Source organism: Mus musculus, chromosome 17 (genome assembly GCF_000001635.26).
Source record: "Mus musculus strain C57BL/6J chromosome 17, GRCm38.p6 C57BL/6J".
Lineage (NCBI taxonomy): Eukaryota > Metazoa > Chordata > Mammalia > Rodentia > Muridae > Mus > Mus musculus.
Window position 1 is genome coordinate 85,032,374 of NC_000083.6, and position 19,614 is coordinate 85,051,987.

The 19,614-nt window shown below is 45.8% G+C and overlaps 1 protein-coding gene across 1 annotated transcript in view; it reads left to right on the top strand.

Moving 5' to 3' along the window:
- Slc3a1 (solute carrier family 3, member 1) overlaps positions 1 to 19,614 on the top strand; it is a 35,895-nt gene that overhangs the window by 4,027 nt on the left and 12,254 nt on the right. Inside the window, exons 2-7 of the mRNA NM_009205.2 lie at positions 70 to 249; positions 386 to 540; positions 4,797 to 4,922; positions 14,266 to 14,385; positions 16,474 to 16,598; positions 19,509 to 19,614. The exon at positions 19,509 to 19,614 is cut by the window's right edge and continues 90 nt beyond it. Coding sequence (NP_033231.2) covers positions 70 to 249; positions 386 to 540; positions 4,797 to 4,922; positions 14,266 to 14,385; positions 16,474 to 16,598; positions 19,509 to 19,614 — 812 coding nt within the window. The remainder of the gene's footprint in view (positions 1 to 69; positions 250 to 385; positions 541 to 4,796; positions 4,923 to 14,265; positions 14,386 to 16,473; positions 16,599 to 19,508) is intronic.

The following is a 19,614-nucleotide window of genomic DNA, read 5'->3' on the forward strand; positions in this document are numbered from 1 at the left end:
ATTTTATTTTTAATTCTTCAAATTGAAAAACAAAGAGGTGTTTGCTCACGGCCTTGGCTCTCCCTTCAGGTATCCAGGAGAAGCTGGACTATATCACTGCTTTAAACATAAAGACTCTTTGGATCACTTCCTTTTATAAATCATCTTTGAAAGACTTCAGATACGCTGTTGAGGATTTCAAAGAAATTGACCCTATTTTTGGAACAATGAAAGATTTTGAGAATTTGGTTGCTGCCATCCATGACAAAGGTAAAGGGGACGAGGGGTGGGGCTAGGAAAGCAGAGGGCATCACACCTCCCATTCACAAGGAGAAAAGTCTCCCACTTAACCAGCATTCTTCTAACGCAATCAGTTCCTAACGTTTGATGTGTTTCCACTCATTAGGTTTAAAATTAATAATTGATTTCATACCAAACCACACTAGTGACAAACATCCTTGGTTCCAATCGAGTAGGACACGGAGCGGAAAATACACCGATTACTACATCTGGCACAACTGTACCCATGTCAACGGTGTAACCACCCCTCCCAACAACTGGGTAAGGACACCCGAGGAGCAGACAGCGAGTGGGCAGCTCTAGACTCACTGAGCTGGACAAGTGGGAAGCCCTTCAGGTTGGAAAGCATCGAAGGAGTTAGTTTAGAAATAGACAATGTTAGTTAGAAATAGACAAAAGCCCCAAGAGCTTTTAGGTTTGTGACATCATTGTTGAACGGCTGTATTCTAGTACGTGGTTCTCTCTCACTGGTGTCTCCTTCCCTTCTGCCCTCCCTCCCCACCTTGTCCAGCATAGGTCTCCTGGGCAAAGGTAGAAAAATAACATTCCTTTTTTTTCTATCTTTTAGCACTCTCCAGAGCCCTTTGCCTCTTTGACACACCTGCTGGACAGTGTCATAAACAGACACAGTCATTCATGACTTTCTCTCCCCAGACCTTTGGTACCTGAGCCCCTGGGCACACCCTATTGTCATCATCCCCACTACCTTGTCTTGGGAGATTGACTGAGTCCAGGTGCCAGCATGGTCTCATTCTCCTCCAGCTCCCTGCTGCCTCCTTCCTACCCCAGCATCCTTAGCAGCAAACGCTACTCAGAGATGGTAGAAGCCACCCTTCCTCCTCCTTGCTCCTTCTGTCAGACACTGTTCTTTCCGAGTGGCCAGATTTAGCAAATACGAACCTAAGACATGTATTTAAACCCGAGTTTTAGATTTAGTGAATGAGCTTTTAGTGTAAAATATTGTGTGGGACAGGTTCTATATCTGCATGTTCAACCTACTGTAAATTATATATATATATATATATATATATATATATATATATATATATATATACACACACATACATACACATACACACACACACACACACACACACACACACACACACACACACACACACACACACACATATATATATACACTTGAAAAATATTTAGGAAGGGGCCGAAATAGCTAAAGATCATTAGCTGATCATTAGTCCTGAAAATGCTACAACTTAGCACTTACATTGTGTTAGGTAGTAAAAGTAATACAGAGATTATGTGAAACACGAAAGACAGCGTGTGAGAGCTATACGCAAACACTCCATTTCTATACAAGACTCTTGAGCACCTGCTGATTTGACGTCCGCCAGGGTCCCACCAACCCCCGCAGCGATGCTGAAGGACGGTGCTAGCAAGATGCCATGCGCTGGCCCTGAAACCCAGACTCACTAGACACTCCAGTTCAGCAGGCAAGGCTGCCCTGTCTCGGGAGCAGTCCTCCTGCCTGATTGTGTGTTTCTCTCCTGCTTCTTCCAATCCTCCTGCTCAGGTCTGTATCTTTCCTGCTTCTTCCAAGTCGTTTATTGTAGACTCTCGCCCCACTGGAGCCTCCCTCCTCTCACCGTGACTCTGCTGGTCCGAGGACAGCAGCTTTCCAGCTAAGCACACTCACGCATCATGACCATGTGACGTCCCTCTCCGTGACAGCTCATCCACCAGGCTCTGTGCAGGACCAGCTCATGGCAGTCAGCAGCGGGTCTTGGCAGGCTTCTTGCTCTAACTAACCATCTCCTTGTTAACAAACTACGCCTTGTTAAATCGCCATTAGTAAACTCGTACCGTGTGCAGGCTGTCTGTTGAGGGTCTTACATTCATGAATTCATCCAGTCTATTCCCCCCCCCCCACCTTTTGGTTCCTGTCTTGTAGAGTGAAGTCACTCTGCAAGTGGTGGGTGAAAGGACTAAGCGCTAAATATAGTCAGTGCACCCCCACGGTCTGCTTTTTTTTTTTTTTAAGATTTTTTTATTGTTATAGGTAAGTACACTGTAGCTGTCTTCAGACACATACCCAGAAGAGGTCGTCAGATCCCATTACAGATGGTTGGGAGCCACTTTGTGGTTGCTAGGATTTGAACTCAGGATCATCTCTCCAGCCCCACCCACAGTCTGCTTTTAAATCTTACTGCTCACACCTTGAACCAGACCAGTGCTCGTTTACAGCACTTGGCAGCTGCTTCCTCTCCACTTTCCCTGTCCTTCCATCAGCTTCCGCTTGTAGGCAAGGCTGGTTCCTTAATGTAAAAAGCTAACACAGAACCTGGAGAGGTGGCACAGCAGTTAAGAGCATCGACTGCTCTTCCAGAGGAGCCAGTTCCCGGCATATACACTGGGTAGCATACAGCTACCTGTAACTTTGGCCCTAGGGTATCAGACATTGTCTCTAGCTTCCATTCCCATGCACATATGACATATATACATATGACCATGAATTCACATAGATAAAAATAACTCTTAAAAAGTTAGCATATACATTAGCATATACATATATATATATATATATATATATATATACACACATATATATTTGTATGTGTATAGGATGTCATACTACTCAGCAGTTCAATGAACTACTAGTCCATTTTTGCAGCTGGAGAGATGGCTCAGCTGTCAAAGCACTGGCTGCTCTTCCAGAGTACCTGGATCCAAGCCTCAGCATCCCATAGCAGCCCACAACCATACATAGCTCCTGTCTCAGAGGACCTGATCCCCTCTTCCAGATTCTGTGAACACCAGACACATGAAGAGTGCACAGACATACATGTAGACAAAACACCCATGTGCATAAAATAAATAAGTTAAAACATTTTCTAAAGAATCTCATACCCCATGTATATGAAGTTCTAGATGAGCTAATTTATAGTTAGAAAGTTGAGGACTATTTACTTATTTTTTTACTTAAACTTTTATTGAATTTATTATTTATGTGGGGGTAGAGGGGCGGGAGTCAGTTGTCTCTTTCTATCACGTGGGACCTAGGGCTTTGCTTCGCTCATATAATGCATGCTATTAATAGTTAATTTTTTTTAACCCTTGTATAACTGGCTTTCATTACTCATTTTTGGAAAGTCCTATCCTGTAGTTTTGGATAGCCATGCTTCACACACTCTCCTGCTGCATATTACTATATGTATTGTACATATATATGTAATATGTATGTGTAGTATGTATATGTAATAGGTAGATATTACATGGTTAACTTAATCACTCTTCAGTTGAACTGTTTTCAGCTTATTCATTAATCATGTTATAAGCATGCTTATTAACCTACTTTGGGGCTTGGGAGCAAAATTTTCCTGAATTAAATAGATGTGAAGCCCCCATGCAGAATGATGTGCTAAGCTACAGTATTTGCCATTCGGGTGGATATAAAAATCTCCTGTTAATTTCCTAACTTTGCTCTTATCTAGTGGCCAGTGGTCTGTAAGTGAGGGATGCAGGAAGGTAAGGGATGCAGGATTCCGTAGCTGTTGATGATGGTGAGCACCAGTGGTCTGTAAGTGAGGGATGTAGGAAGGTAATGGATGCAGGATTCCATAGCTGTTGATGATGGTGAGCATCTCCCACATTCACTCCCTTGGGCACCATTTCTGTGATGGGCTTCTTTCTGGTTTCCTCAGTTCTTTCCCGGTTGCTTATCTGTGATCTTTTGTTGGTTAGACATAAAGTCAGTATGTCATCTTGAGTCAAGTCCAGGTGGCCCACACAGTGAACTGGTGAAGTTTCCGTGAAAGATAGAAGCCAATACTCACTGTGGCCAGTGGCCATGGAAACGCAGATGCTATGTGACAGTGCCTTCCCATGAAAAAGAAAAGGGCTTAGGTGGAGCAACCCCACCACCGCCACATTTCTCCCCAAGTTTTCTAGTTGCTCTTTATCAAGACATGAACAAAAGGCCTGAGAGAGAACCCAAGCAACTCTCAGGTTTAAGGCTGAGCTATGGCAGACTGACCAGAGGTGAGAGACAAGCCAGAGAATCTGACATGCAGTCTCCCCTTGCTTTGTTCTAGAAGGAGATATCAGCCATGGTCCTGGGGCTTCAAGTCACTAGACTTTTGTTTCAGAAGACTATCAGTTTCTTTCTCTCTCTCTCTCTCTCTCTCTCTCTCTCTCTCTCTCTCTCTCTCTCTCTCTCTCTCTCTCATCTGCTTCAGGAGTCTTGAGCCTGGGCAGCAGTCTCAAGAACATACATTAGGAATGTCTATTCCCTAACTTGGTCTTGTCCTGGACTTGAGAACATTAGCTGGTACTGTGGTTGTTAGGAATAGTGTCTGCTTGATAACTACTCTATAACCACTGTTGTGGAGTGTTAGGGTAGAAGTTGGGGCGTTAACTTCGCGCTCTCCCTAGAAAGACAGCTCCAAGGATTTATGCATCCACCTTGTGGGGCCAGGATGCCAAGGTCATGTGTTTGTGGACAAGGCCAGTGTAGGAATGAATGAACTAACCCATGTGTTCTTCTGTCTGTCTGCTAGCTGAGTGTGTATGGAAACTCCAGCTGGCACTTTGATGAAGTACGAAAGCAATGTTATTTTCACCAGTTTTTGAAAGAGCAACCAGATTTAAATTTCCGAAATCCTGCTGTTCAAGAGGAAATAAAGGTGAGTGTGAACAACCACATGGACATCTCCATTAGTGGGAACCTGAGTGAGTGTGAACACCCTCACAGACTTCTCCATTAGTGGGAACCTGAGTGAGTGTGAACAACCACACAGACATTTCCATTAGTGAGAACCTGAGTGTGAACACCCTCACGGACTTCTCCATTAGTAGGAACCTGAGTGAGTGTGAACACCCTCACAGACTTCATTAGTGACATTAGTGGGAACCTGAGTGAGTGTGAACACCCTCACAGACTTCTCCATTAGTAGGAACCTGAGTAAGTATGAACACCCTCACAGACTTCATTAGTGGCATTAGTGGGAACCTGAGTGAGTGTGAATACCCTCACAGACTTCTCCATTAGTGGGAACCTGAGTGAGTGTGAACACCCTCGCAGACTTCTCCAGTAGTGGGATCCTAAGTGGTTATTTGAACCAGTCTATATTGAATTAAAGTCTGTGTAAGCAAAATCAAAGCATGTTATTAAATTCTCAAGTTAAGGTGTCAAATGAAATGCAAATATTTACATATGTTAATGGCCCCTTAATTAATCTAACTCAGAATACTCTAAGTAACAGGGGATATGGGACCTACGTTGGAGGGGCTCTTAGGCTGGTGTGAGGAGGTGGGTGAGAAGAGGCTTCAGGAGATAGTTCATACATGTGCAGTGGGCCTCTGGCTGTCCTTTGGTCTCAGATATTCAACCTATAAAAACAGCTGGTGGTGACATCATGTTTGTTCACGTGGTCAGATAAGCCATGCACAGTGCTTCTGTATTTGCTCTGTAAATACTGCCTGATGGCTCACTCTGAGCCGTGGGCCCTGTCCTGAGCATTGAAAATTTAACAGTCTCCAGAATATCAAGGGGACAATGACGATACTGCGTGCATGACACTTCAGGTGATGCTGAATGCTCTCTCAGAGAAGAACCAGCTCTTCCACAGAAGGGGCAGCCCCTGTAACCGATGCTGCCCAGTTAAGGAGCCGAAGACGGCAGAGATGGAGATAGAGACGGAGAGAGACAGAGAGAGACAGGGACACAGACAGAGACAGAGAGACACAAAGAGACAGGGAGAGGAGAGGTTAAAATCCCAAGTTCAATTTAAATTTTCAGATGATGAGTAATGCAACTTGGGGGATATGTCTGCTAAAAGCCCATCTGCTAGTTAGTTGAGATTAGAATTGAACTCTCGGGCCTGTGTGTTAACTGGTGGACTCACTTGGGAGCTGGCAACACTGAATGGTGAGAGGCAGGGAGTCAGAAGTAAGTGACGCAGGCTGGTCAGATCTGCAAGGCACATGCCAAGTCGCTGAGGTCCCTCTGCGGCTTTGGGATGGAGGGTTCCCATTGCCACCACAGTGGGCTCCACCAGAGGGGGCCTTACTCTCAACTCAGGAAATAGCTCTCTCAGTGCTGCTATGGGGTCGAGTACATGGGAATTTAGGGGAGCTGGGCAGTCTTGGAGGGAAGTTGGTGGGGAACCACCTGTCCATAAACGCTTGGCTTTATTTCTGGACCTTTGGTTCTGTTCCATTCTCCTATAGAACAGTTTCTATCTCAGGACTACTGTCTGGTAAGTTTTGTCATAAGTTTTGAAATCAAAAAGTATGATTCTGAGCCGGGCAGTGGTGGCCCACGCCTTTAATCCCAGCACTTGGGAGGCAGAGGCAGGCGGATTTCTGAGTTTGAAGCCAGCCTGGTCTACAGAGTGAGTTCCAGAACAGCCAGGGCAGTGAAACTCTGTCTTGAAAAACAAAAACAAACAAACAAACTAATTAATTAATTAATTAAAAATATAAAAATAAAAACAAATATGATTCGGCTAGGTGTGGTGGCACAGGCCTTCAATCCCAGCTCTAGGGAGGCAGAGGCAGGAGGATCTCTGTGAGTTTGAGATCAGTTTGGTCTATATAGTGAGTTCCAGGATAGCCAGGGCTACAAAGTGAGATGCTATCTAACAGACAAACAAGCAATCATTAGCCCAACATTGTTTTTAAATACTTCTTGACTACACTGTGTTCTTTGCATTTCCATATGAATTTTTGTAGCAGCATCTCAACTTGTGCAAAGAACCTGCTGGCTTTTTAATAAAGGCTATATCAAATCTGTAGCTCATTTTGAGGAGTATTCACAACTTCATATCAAACATTCCAATTTACAGACATAGCATTTCTTTCTCTTTATTTAAGCGTTCTCTGATCTACTTCTGAAGTGTTTTATAGTTTCAGGAACAAGGGCCTTGCTTTTTTTTATTTCTCCCTCACTACCTCCCTGTCTCTCCTCTCCTCTCCTCTCCTCTCCTCTCCTCTCCTCTCCTCTCCTCTCCTCTCCTCTCCTCTCCTCTCCTCTCCTCTCCTTCTTCCTCTTCCTCTTCCTCTTCCTCTTTTCCTCTTCCTCTTCCTCTTCCTCTTTTCTTCTTCGTCTTCCTCTTCCTGTTTCTCTTCCTCTCCCTCTCCCTCTCCTCTCTCTTCTCTTCTCTTCTTTCTTTCTTTCTTTCTTTCTTTCTTTCTTTCTTTCTTTCTTTCTTTCTTTCTTTCTTTCTTCCTCCCTCCCTCCCTCCCTCCCTCCCTCCCTCCCTCCCTCCCTCCCTCCCTTCTTTCTTTCTTTCTTTCTTTCTTTCTTTCTTTCTTTCTTTCTTTCTCTTTCTTAATTCTTTCTAGTTTCTCTCATTCTAGACAAGTCCTTTACTACTGAACTCTGTCCCATCTTTCCAGATTTCTTTTTAGATATTTGTTCATGTGGGCTACTTAGGCATTAGTAACATTTTTATGTGTGTGAGGTTTCAGTGACTCAGTTAGAAGTCTGTTCTGGTAGCAGGCTCCTTGAGTCAGAGCACTCTTGTTTCAATGGCGTCGGTAGGAGGGAGTTTTAGTCAGCCGACTAAGGGGTAGGTTTGGGGTCTTGTTTTTGTTTTTGTTTTTGTTGTTTTTTGTGTTTGTTTGTTTCGAGACAGGGTTTCTCTGTGTAGCCCTGGATGTCCTGGACTCATTCTGTAGACCAGGCTGGCCTCAAACTCAGAAATCCGCCTGTCTCTGCCTCCCAATTGTTGGGATTAAAGGCATGTGCCAGCATGCCCGGCTGGGTTAGTTTGAATATTGGTGCTGTGGACTCTCTTCTATCACCTAAGTTCATTGACCTCTCCCTTGCTCCTGCCCACACTTATTTGTCACTTACTGTGTGACAAATAGTTTATCTAGCTCTGTTGAAGCATGTAGGCTATCATAGAGAATGAGCCTTCACAAGGTAAACTGGCACTCGAGAGACACGGGGATTCAAACCTAGGTTTGGGGACTTGAGTTCACCATTGTGACAACAGTCCAGGGACAGTGTTGGGACACCATTTCTCTCTGTGCGATTCTCTTTACTGGCAGTTAGAAGCTCATAACTATGTCACCCAGTCTGTTTAACAGGTGGATATCCCTCCATCACTGTCCTTACTGACAGGGATGGTTGTCTGGGAATGTCTAAATAATTCTTGTATATTTTGATGCAAGGCGCTGCCAGATATATTAATGATTCTTTGTCTAACTTGGCTGTTCTCGTGCAGGCGTCCAGGCAGTGACATCTGTGAATAGAATTCTTACCACCTAGTCCACCAGAATGCAAGTCCTCCTGTCTGGGTCACTACTGCCTTATCCAGGGGTTAAACACTATTTGGAAGGTGAATCAGGAGTCACCATTCGGAGTCAATAGATAGGAATTACAGAGGGACTGAGCTTCGGGCCCCAGGAGCAGACCTTCCTCAGGAAAGCACCTCTGAACTCCTTCTGTTCCTACCCGCAGCACTTTATCTGTGCAGGGGAGCTGAGTGGGTTAATCATTGTCAGCTTCCATGGTTAGCAGTGAGGACGGATCTGGGTGGACTTCTGTTCAGGCAGCAACTTGAACCTCTGGAGTGGGAACCTGATTTCCCCTGGCTGCCATCAGCTTTCAGCTATTGCTCCCACATCAGACTTCTGCGACAGTCTGACACCACAAGGCGCCTTACAGCGTAGACTACTCTCTTTCTCCCCTATTTGGTCTCTTTCTTTCCCAGTGACTGTCAGGACTTGGCTTGGGGCCTGAACTCAGGGACTGTTTCTACCTTGAGAAGTTAGAAGGCTCCAGAGGGGCTGGTGATTTACAGGAGATAGTTGTGTTTCGTCTGCTCCCCACACTTTGGTTTCTAGTCCTCGCCCCCCCACTTTGATGGATGAGAAAACAGAGCAAGGTACCACCACCCAGGGGAACAGCCAGGATGTTTAGCAAGAGACCCTGGTTGTCTTGCCTCTGTCTGGACTCAGAATGACCTTGGACCAGTAAGATGGGAAGCCTGAGCCCCGGAGAACTCCTGGGGAAGAAGCGGTTCTTACAAGTTGGAGATGAGAAGCCAAGGGGCAGTTCCCACTCAACATTAGCACTCATAGCTAAGTGTGGGCTCTGTTCTGCCCCTAGTGAGCACAGGACTGCCGGAGATAAGCATTTCAATAAAAGTAAATAAATAAATAAAGTTCTCTTACTACCAGTTTTAAATGCCAGCCCCATGGGTTATTTTCTTTTTAAAGATTTATTTATTTATTATATGTAAGTACACTGTAGCTGTCTTCAGACACTCCAGAAGACAGCATCAGATTTTGTTACAGATAATTGTGAGCCACCATGTGGTTGCTGGGATTTGAACTCGGGACCTTTGGAAGAGCAGTCGGCGCTCATAACCACTGAGCCATCTCGCCAGCCCCACCTTCATGGCTTATTGATAGTACTTGTATAATATTGCACTCCTGGGTGCCAGGTACTTCATTCTCTATATGTGCTCCTCTAATGAGGTGTATGGCAAACTGGCTGTGTGCTAGGACATGGTGGCCTCCTCTGATGGTCTGTATGTGTGTGTGTGGTGTGCTGGCTGTGGGCTAGGAGATGGTAGGTGGGAGACAGACATGTGCTATAGCTGTCAAGGTGTTTTTGTTCCAGAGGAGAGATAGACAAGAGAACAGAAAACATAATGTGATGGTTGTCATGACAGAAGGAAGTGGGCAAACAGATGCCTACACTGGACACGGAGCGATAGGGTTTGGGCAGTTGTGAGAAGGCAGGTAACACTAAGTGGTTGGGCTGGAGTGAGCCAAGTGAAGTAGCACTGGGGTGTGGGCTGGGTGGGAGTGCAAGCAGAGGGAAGGCATACATTTTGTACTTTTGGAGTGCTGGCGGATAAGCTGTGTGGGAATGGGATGTACACAGAAGGTCACGTGACTCGATTAGACTAAGTGACCTGGGGGTCAAGTTCTGAGCAGGCCTGAAAGTCCTGAAAGGAACCGAAACATTTGTTTGTCTTCAGAGAAGGGGTGGGAGGAGGGCAGCTTTGGGGGCAGAATTCAGAGTGCAGTGATCTCGAAAGGAATCTTGGAAGCCTTTCGGCCTGCAAGGGTGGATGGGGTCAGAGAACTCACCAGGGCTCAGAGAGGCATCTGGGAGGACCTGAGGTGGGAAGGTGTTGTTGCTGTACTCTGAAATGGAAGATGAGAAGGGAGAGTGTGCAGACTCCGCAGCATCGGAGCTGTCCGGGAGACGCAAGTGCCCAGTGGATACTTAGATTTATAAGGACATGGGTACAGGAGAAAATGTGCTCTAAAGATGAAAACATGGGATTTGTTGACATAGGAGTAGGGTCTCCAGAGCTCAGGTAGATAACGTGGAGAGGAGCAGGCCGGCTGAGAGGAACAAGGAGCCAATTGTCTTAGCATGGGAGGGAGGGCTAGGTGTTGGCAGACTCTTCAATTAAAAAGAAAAAAAGCCAGGTGGTAGAGTCACATGCCTTTGATCCCAGGACTTGGGAGGCAGTGGCAGGCAGATCTCTGTGAGTTCAAGGCCAATCTGGTCTACAGAGCAAGTTCTAGGACAGCCAGGGCTTCACAAAGAAACCAAAGACACTGGTGAGCTGTCTAAGTGGGTGAAAGCACTTGCCAGGAATCTCTGAGTTCTAGCCCCATGTAAGGATGAGAAGACAGAAGCATCTCTAGAGTTGTCCTCTGGCCTCCACTTCCATGCTGTGGAATGCACATGCCCTCCTGTAACAACAAAGTACAGCAGAAAGAAAGAAGCCAGTGCTGCACACAGGAAAGGGTTGTATATGGCTCCACTTCTAGACCCACCAGTGACTAAGCTTACGACCTTGGCACTTGTACACCATTTCCTTCAGCCTGCTCCCTCACTCATAAAATAGCAATGGCAGTGGTGCATTGCTCGTGGGACTTGAAGGATATTGTTGGGAAATAAGTAAATGATCAATTGCAAAAATGGAACCTCTTAGAGGTCTGTAGAAGGAATCATTAACCAAGTGAGGTTAAAAAGTCTAAGTAGAGCTTGGTCACCAGTTTTCACACTGCAGAGATTATGTGTTTACTGACTCGGGCTGGACTGGTGGAAACACCCTATTTGCTCTAGCAGAGCTCCCGAGAAGCAGCTGTTCTTCCAGTGACGAAGAATGTGTGCATGCGTCTTATGGGTGCTGTAGTGGAGGTAGCTGGGCTGCAGAGGCACTGCACTGCTTCTGCAACCTGAGCCTCCTCATCTTCTTGCTCCCTGAGGAGTCAGAAAATACTTGTTTTCAATACTTCTGGGCAGCAGCAGGGAGCCTTTTGTTCTCTTGCTTGTAAGCAGAGGGTATTGTTTTCCTGTACATCTATCATCCCTTACTGAGATAGATTCCCAAGGCTAATATCATTTTAAGGGGACACGTATGTGTCATTAGATATAAGAGAAGAGCCACAGGGCCTAAGAGATTGCTCAGTGGTTAGAAGCACTGGCTGCTATTTTCGAGGTCCTGAGTTCAATTCCCACCTCCACATGGCAGCTCACAACCTTTTGTTACTGTAGTTCAGGAGATCTGATGCATGACATAGGCAGGCAAAACACCCATAGACGTAACATACATAAATAAATCTTCAAACAGGCAACAGAACCACTGCGTTTCCCTCATTGGACTATTTAGGTAAATGGTCCCACTTCAACCTTCTTAAGAAAAAGAGAAAAGGAAGAGAAGAGAAGAGAAGAGAAGAGAAGAGAAGAGAAGAGAAGAGAAGAGAAGAGAAGAGAAGAGAAGAGAAGAGAAGGGCCTTCAAGGTTAGCTAGGTGACACAGAGAGAGACCCTGTCCCGAAAACCAAGCAGCCAACCAACCATGAACCAAATAAGCAGACAGCAACACAGGCCAGCATCCTTGATTTGGGCGTTATGAATGACAACTCTGTCACTCAGAGTGGTGTTGTTTTAGCAGAGAAAAGGTGCCCAGTGGAAAACCAGGACAGTGTGGTGTCATGTTAGCTAGAGGAGAATCAAGGACACAGTGTACTGTCCCCAGAGTCCCCAAGCCTGGGTCACCACAACCAGGTAGAACCAGGCACTGTGCCCATTTTACACCCAATACTGGAAGATTGGATGTAAAACTGGAAGCGCTCAACCTGAGCGCCAGGAGGTTAAACATTAAAATCGAAAGCCCCAATCTCATCTAGTTGAAAGACTGAGAATGAGTAGACAAAGGGAAATACTTTCTAAGAGCAAACTTTGGATTATACGGGCTAAATCTTCAGCATGTAAAATGTCTCTTCCCGGCTAGGTGTGGGGTTCAGTGGCTGAGCACTTTCCTAACATTCCTGGAGTCCTGGACTTCATCTCCGGCACCTCAAACACACACACACACACACACACACACACACACACACACACACACACACACACACACACACACACACACACTTAGAAACATCTCCTGAAACAAAGTAACAAAGCAGGGGGGAGCCTTCAGGGGATCCGGGACACTTCTCTCCCAGTCTGTTTTGTTTTGTTTTGTTTTAAAATGTATTTGTACGTTTTCTTATGTCTCTAAGTGTATGTGGGTATGTGCACAGGAGGGCAGGTGCCTCTGGAGGCCAAGAGGCATCCGATCCGTTGGAGCTGGAGTTAGAGGCAGTAGTGAGCTGTCTGACCTGGCTGGAAACCCCACTCAGGTCCTCTGCAAGAGTAGTCCATGCCCTTCCGCCGTGGCTCCAGCCCACATTGCTCATTCGTTAAGGGTTACTCTTTAGCAACACTGAGATTCTGCAGTGAATGAGGAGCTCGGGAAGAAAGTAAGTAGTTTGACTGTGGACAGTCAGCGCACGATGATACTCGCCTGCACCTTGTCGGAAGCTGCTGTGTGAGTGATGGGCGTTTGCGCTCTGGCTTCACCTATGTTCATGTTTGTAAGAAAAAGCACCACCTGGGGCTGCCCCTAGGTGGCATGGCATCTGACACTTGTAAACATTGGGGACTTCTTAGACATTAAGAGTACAAAAGTGAGCATAGAAAGAGGAGGGAGGGAGGTGAGGAGACCCCGGTGCAGGAGCACAGCAGGGACATGGTCTTAAACTTAGCCTTCATCCTAGTGAGTTGGTCCAGAACCTTCTGAGAGCCCTTTCCACAAAGCAGTGGCCTTGGTGTGCCCAGCAGGTTTAGTGTGTGTGGTGTCTCTCTGTTGAGTTCCCCAACCCAAGTGCCAGCCAACTGCCTGCACACACACACCCCCCACCCCCCCCCACCCCCCCGCTCTCCGGGCATCTTCACAGTCTGTGGACTCAGTGAAGCCGGAGCTCACACTGGACTTCATTGTTTGGACTTGCTGTCCCTCAAAGAAGCTTTGTCTAGTTTTGCCACCATTATCCACCTTGTTGCCTCATCCTTAGCCAGTCTCCCTTTCTCTCTCTGTGGATTTGTCTAGTGTGGACATTTTGCATAAAGGCAGTTACTCAATATTTACTGCTTCTAAGATTCCTGTGTGTCCCAGCATGTATCAGTAAATCCTTCTTCTCTGTGGCCAGGTAATGGAATTACCATCAGGGTAGTGTCCCCTAGCAGCCCTGCTACCATGAACATTCAAGGTCTTGTTTTGGTATATGGCTTCATCTCTTTTGGGTGTGTATCGAGGTGTGGAATTGCTAGTCTTATGTCAGCTTTATGGTCTTCTTGAAACCTTCCAGGACTTTCCACCTACCCTTCCCAGTTCCAAGGTTTCCCCTTGACCATAAAGTTAGATATGACAAGTCCAACTTCTTTGGGAATGCTATCCCCACCCCACCCCCTGTTTTTTTCAATTGCCCAGGAAATCTGACTACATTCTCTGCTATTCTCTGCCTGGAATGTTCTATCCCAGACCCAGCACCTGGTACTGAGAGAACCAATTATGGAGTTAGACTGTGAGGGTCTGTGTGTGATAACATGTGTTTTGTATGTGGCACTACCTGTCTTCTGATGGCTCCACTGTTAATGTCCCAGCTATTGTTTGTAACTACAAACTATATGTAACCAAGTTTTTTGTTTCTCCATGTTCAGGAAATAATAACGTTCTGGCTCTCGAAGGGTGTTGATGGGTTTAGTTTTGATGCAGTTAAATTTCTTCTGGAAGCGAAGGATCTGAGAAATGAAATCCAAGTGAATACATCCCAAATTCCGGTAAAGTCTTATTTTAACTTCTTGTTTTCTTTGCCATATCTGAAAATGTTATCAGAGTGTTTTTCTGTGTTTAAATTTTAAAATTTTTGTTATCTAGCAATTATGCATCTATGTGTTTATCTGTGTGTGGGTCTGTGAACATGAGTGCAGGTGTCCAGAGAAGCTAGAAGAGGCTGTGGGGTCCCCTGAGGCTAACTGATGGGCACCAGGAACTCAGCACGTCCTCTGCAAGGGCAGTGAGCAGTCTCTATCCCTGGGCTGTCTCTCCAGCCCCATGGCCTCGGTTTTAGTCTAAGATGCCAGTTACAAGGATAACCTTGTCCACCTGCAGGAGGTCCTTGGAAGTGTTTCCCTTCTAATGTGTGCATCTGGAGGACCCTTCCCTGGTTCTTTACAGAGCCAGGGATCGATGGCGAATCTTTCTTCAGTGAGGGTATTGGGGACACAATGGAGTGACAGAGTTTGCTCACTGAGTCCCAGTTTCCCGGGACTTACCTAGGTGATCAAGGCCAGTCTGAACAGAAGGGAATTAGCACTGAGTCTTTCAATAAACAGGCAAAAGAGGCCTCACCATTTCCATTAGGTGAGCCTCAGGAGTCAGGGTTACGGAGCTCCAAACCAAGCCTACTCGTTGTCTAAGCTACATTCCTTGAGGCACTACACTAGTGATTCTCACAGGCTACCTCCCGGATTCCTCTGGTTGATCACTCTTCTGTAGTCACCGTAGTTCCTCTGGTCAGGTAGACAGTAGTCCCCACACATACTCCAAAATGTTGGAGTTGTGTTGTGTGTCACGGGATATGTTACATTGACCAAGTTACAGCAGTGTGTGGCCATCCCCGTGAATCTTAGCAGTACATTGTATGCCTGAAGAAAATCTAAAATTGCATGATGCTCTTAATGAAGCCAAATAAGTAAAATGAATTCCACAGGTTATATTATTATCAGGCTTCTACCTTTTGTCCTGAGCTGCTATATGCGTTCTTATCACTCATTAAATTAATCAGCTACCTATCAACCTATCTACTCTCCTACCTACCTACATACCTAATTAAAGAGCAGTTGATTGTAAGATAACATCATTAAGCAAAAGTTAGAATTAAGCCCACTATTATTATTATTACTATATATTTTTTTTTTTGCTCACAACTTCTGGTAAGGCAGAAAACTGAAGACAAGAGGCAGTGTTAGCTGGTTTTCTCAAAGAGCATTAGTTGTCTCTTGGAGAGACTTTGAAGCTACCTTGCTGATTGTAATGGAATGTAATGTAATCTGTCGTTGAGGCAACTCTAGGATCTGAAGGGTGTGAGACGTTAGGAAAACCCCAGGGTTAAAACATCCACCTCCCCATCAAACCCTTTCGTCTTCATAGGTGAAGTTCACCTACTCAAAGAGCACTCACTGAACAGGCCACACGTCAGGTTGGGGCGGCTCAGCCAGTCTGTGTCCATCCCAGGGCCTTAGCTCACGTGAGCTGTAGTCTTTTGACTCTTCTAGTCCTGGGGAACTGGAAGTGTAGCAACGACTATTAGGAAGCAGATGCAGTGGAGATGTGCAACCAGCTCTGCCTTCAGCAAGAATGTCTGAAACAGTTATGCAGCTATATTTACAGGGATTTTGTAATTAGAGTTTTGATATCTGGTATAATTTAGTTTGCTAAGATGGGTGATAAACACTTACTGTTCACTAGATTTTTTTTTAATTATTTATTTTTACTTTCTGACCACTGGTATTTTAGCTTGCATGTATGTTGGGAGGGTGTCCGACCTCAGAGTTCAGTTCCAGACAGTTGTGAGCTGCCAGGTGGGTGCTGGAAATTGAACATTGACCTCTGGATGAGCAGCCAGTGCTCTTAGCTTCTGAGTCACCCCTGCTGACCCTGTTCACTAATTTTTTAAAAAGTTACCGATAGAAGAACTAAGGCAACATTAAGGATTTTGAGTATCTGTCACCCCCAAGCCTCTTGTGTACCGAAGTTTCTAGAACTACCATTGAGCAAGTATCTCCTTAGTCCACGGCGTCCTGCAAAATGTGGGGCCTGCGTAGGTGTGAAATGGGGCTAATATCTTGATGTCCTGCTTTCTCAAGGACACGGTCACCCACTACTCAGAGCTGTACCATGACTTCACCACAACTCAGGTGGGAATGCATGACATCGTCCGAGACTTCCGGCAGACCATGAACCAGTACAGCAGGGAGCCTGGCAGATACCGGTAACCATAGGCACAAGTTATATTCTAAAACGACCTGCAGAACTATAACTGTATTTCATTATTATTGTTTGTGTGTGTCAGGGCATGTGTGCCATGGTGCACATGTGGAGGCCATAGAGTAATCTTGTGGTTCTTTAGTTCTTCCTTTTGTATGAGTTTTGTACATGTGAGTATAGTGCCTTCATGGTCAACAACAGGGTGCTAATCCCCTGGAGGAGGAGTGACAGGGAGTTGTCACCTGGTGTGGGTGCTGGGAAGTGAACCTAGACCCTGTAACTATGGAGCCATTTCTCCAGCCCCATGAGCTGTTATTTTCTTTCTTTCTTTCTTTATTATTATTATTATTATTATTATTAGGTATTTATTTCATTTACATTTCCAATGCTATCCCAAAAGTCCCCCATACCCTCCCACACCCACTCCCCGGCCCACCCGCTCCCACTTCTTGGCCCTGGCGTTCCCCTGTACTGAGGCATATAAAGTCTGCACGACCAATGGGCCTCTCTTTCCACTGATGGCCGACTAGGCCATCCTCTGATACATATGCAGCTAGAGACACGAGCTCTGGGGGGGTACTGGTTAGTTCATATTGTTGTTCCACCTATAGGGTTGCAGATCCCTTTAGCTCCTTGGGTATTTTCTCTAGCTCCTCCATTGGGGGCCCTGTGATCCATCCAATAGTTGACTGTGAGCATCCACTTCTGTGTTTGCTAGGCCCGGGCATAGTCTCACATGAGACATCAGGGTCCTTTCAGCAAAATCTTACTAGTGTATGCAATGGTGTCAGCGTTTGGAGGCTGATTATGGGATGGATCTCCAGGTATGGCAGCCTCTAGATGGTCCATCCTTTCGTCTCAGCTCCAAACTCTGTCTCTGTAGCTCCTTCCATGGGTGCCTTGCTCTAAATTCCAAGAAGGGGCAAAGTATTTTCATCATTATTGCTGGGATTCTGTTTCTTGGATAGTGTGGGCTCAAACATTCCAACTGAACTGTTGACAGATCCCAGCGGTTAGCACAGTGTGAGATCAAGGAGCTGAGGTGGGGTCCTGCTCTGTAGCCTGGTGACCTTGGGGTTGTCTGTTAGCAGAAATGGGTTTCTTATAAATAGGAGAGTAATAGTAACAAGCTTTAGAGGACTGTTGTAAGGCCAGAGGAGACAACGTATGTGAATCACTTACAACACTATCTGGCGTGTAAGAAACTGTGAAGTTAGAAGTTAAGACTCTCTAATATGAAAATCTAAACATTCTTGGGCCGTTTTGAATTTTCTAACTTTGGAGTAGGAACTCTGAGCCAGTTAAAGCTCTATAGAGCTTTTCTAAGAATGTCAAAATCTTACAAAATTGGAGATATATCTGGTCTTAAGAGTCCTGGATAAAAGGCATCACCTTGCTACTAGGTAGCTAACCTGACAGAGTGAGTGAGAGCAGCTAAGAGCTCCTCCCTTGGAGAAGGCACTGGACTCGGAGTAATGGCAGATGTGGGAGAGAGTCGCCACATACTAACTGTGGTGCTCAGGAGGCAGAGCAGGCAGATCTCTCTCAAGTCTGAGGCCAGCCTGGGCTACAAAGAGGATCCCAGGATAGCCAGGCCTACACAGAGAGCTCTGTCTTGAGAAAAAATAGAATGAAAAGAAGGAGGAGGAGGAGGGGGGGGGGCAGGAGACTGGGCTCCCCATCAGTGTGCCGCCTTAGCCATTGAATGCAGCGCTGATGGGGACAGTTCAGGTGGCCGTATCCTACTAAGTGGTTTTTCAGTAAGTATAGATAACAAGGGGAAACCTTGCTACTAAAGCTATAGACTGGAGATTCTAAGTAGATTCATGAAAATGTCCAAAGAAGGGCTTAAGACGTTAGAGTTTTAGTCAGGTGTTGAAAGCACATAGCGGTATTGTTGGAGAACCACGTTCTGCATTTATGTGCTGCTCTCTGGAGAGCCCTATCTAATCATGTGGGTGACACCCTTACTACAAATAGTAATTCTTTGAGAATTTCATACATGCATACAGTGCTCTGTGTGTGTGTGTGTGTGTGTGTGTGTGTATAAAATTTTGATTATATTCAACCCCAGTCTCCATACCCCACCCCCTCCCAACTTTATGGGTTTGTTTTTTTGTTTTTTTGTTTTTTGTTTTTGTTTTTTTTCTGTTTTGTTTTTTGAGATAGGGTTTCTCTGTGTAGCCCTGGCTGTCCTGGAACTCACTCTATAGACCAGGCTGGCCTCGAACTCAGAAATCAGCCTGCCTCTGCCTCCCAAGTACTGGGATTAAAGGCGTGCACCACCATGCCTGGCTTTATGTCCTCTTAAAAATAATCCACAGAGTCCACTGTATGTCGCTTATATACATTCATGCATGTGGGAGCATGTACTGGACTGTGGTCAGCATACCAGAAACCATACCCTTAAAGTAAAGGACTCTCCCTTTCCTACCAGCCATCACTGTCAGTGGCTTCTCAGCTAGGGGTAGGCGGGCTCCTGATGGATCCTTTTCCCTCCATGTTAGAATGTTGACTGGCTCCCTCCTGTGTCAGCACCATAGCCGCTGCGAGACTGTACGCATGTGCAGCAGCTGTATCCAGAGGTGCTGTCTTGCTTCAGTCCTCCAGGACTTCTGCCTCTTTCGATCTTTCTGTCCCCTCTTCTGTGATGGTCCCTGAACCTTGCAAAGATGTGTGATATGTATGTCCACTTTCTGGCTGAAGCTCCACAAACATTGAATCTCTGAACTTTGACCTCTTGTTTCTGTGTTAACTGCCACTGTCCAAAGCTGCTAAACTCTAACTGAGGTCTGAGACTGCACTGATCCATGGGGGCCCCACATCTTATCCGCAGTGAGCTCTAAGGGGCTGCTGAGTTGTCCCCAGTCTTTTGTCAGCAGCTGAAGACAGCAAAGTTTGCCAACTCTTCCAGGTTCATGGGGGCCGAAGCCTCAGCTGAGAGCATCGAGAGGACCATGATGTACTATGGCTTGCCATTTATCCAGGAAGCCGACTTTCCTTTCAACAAGTACTTCACC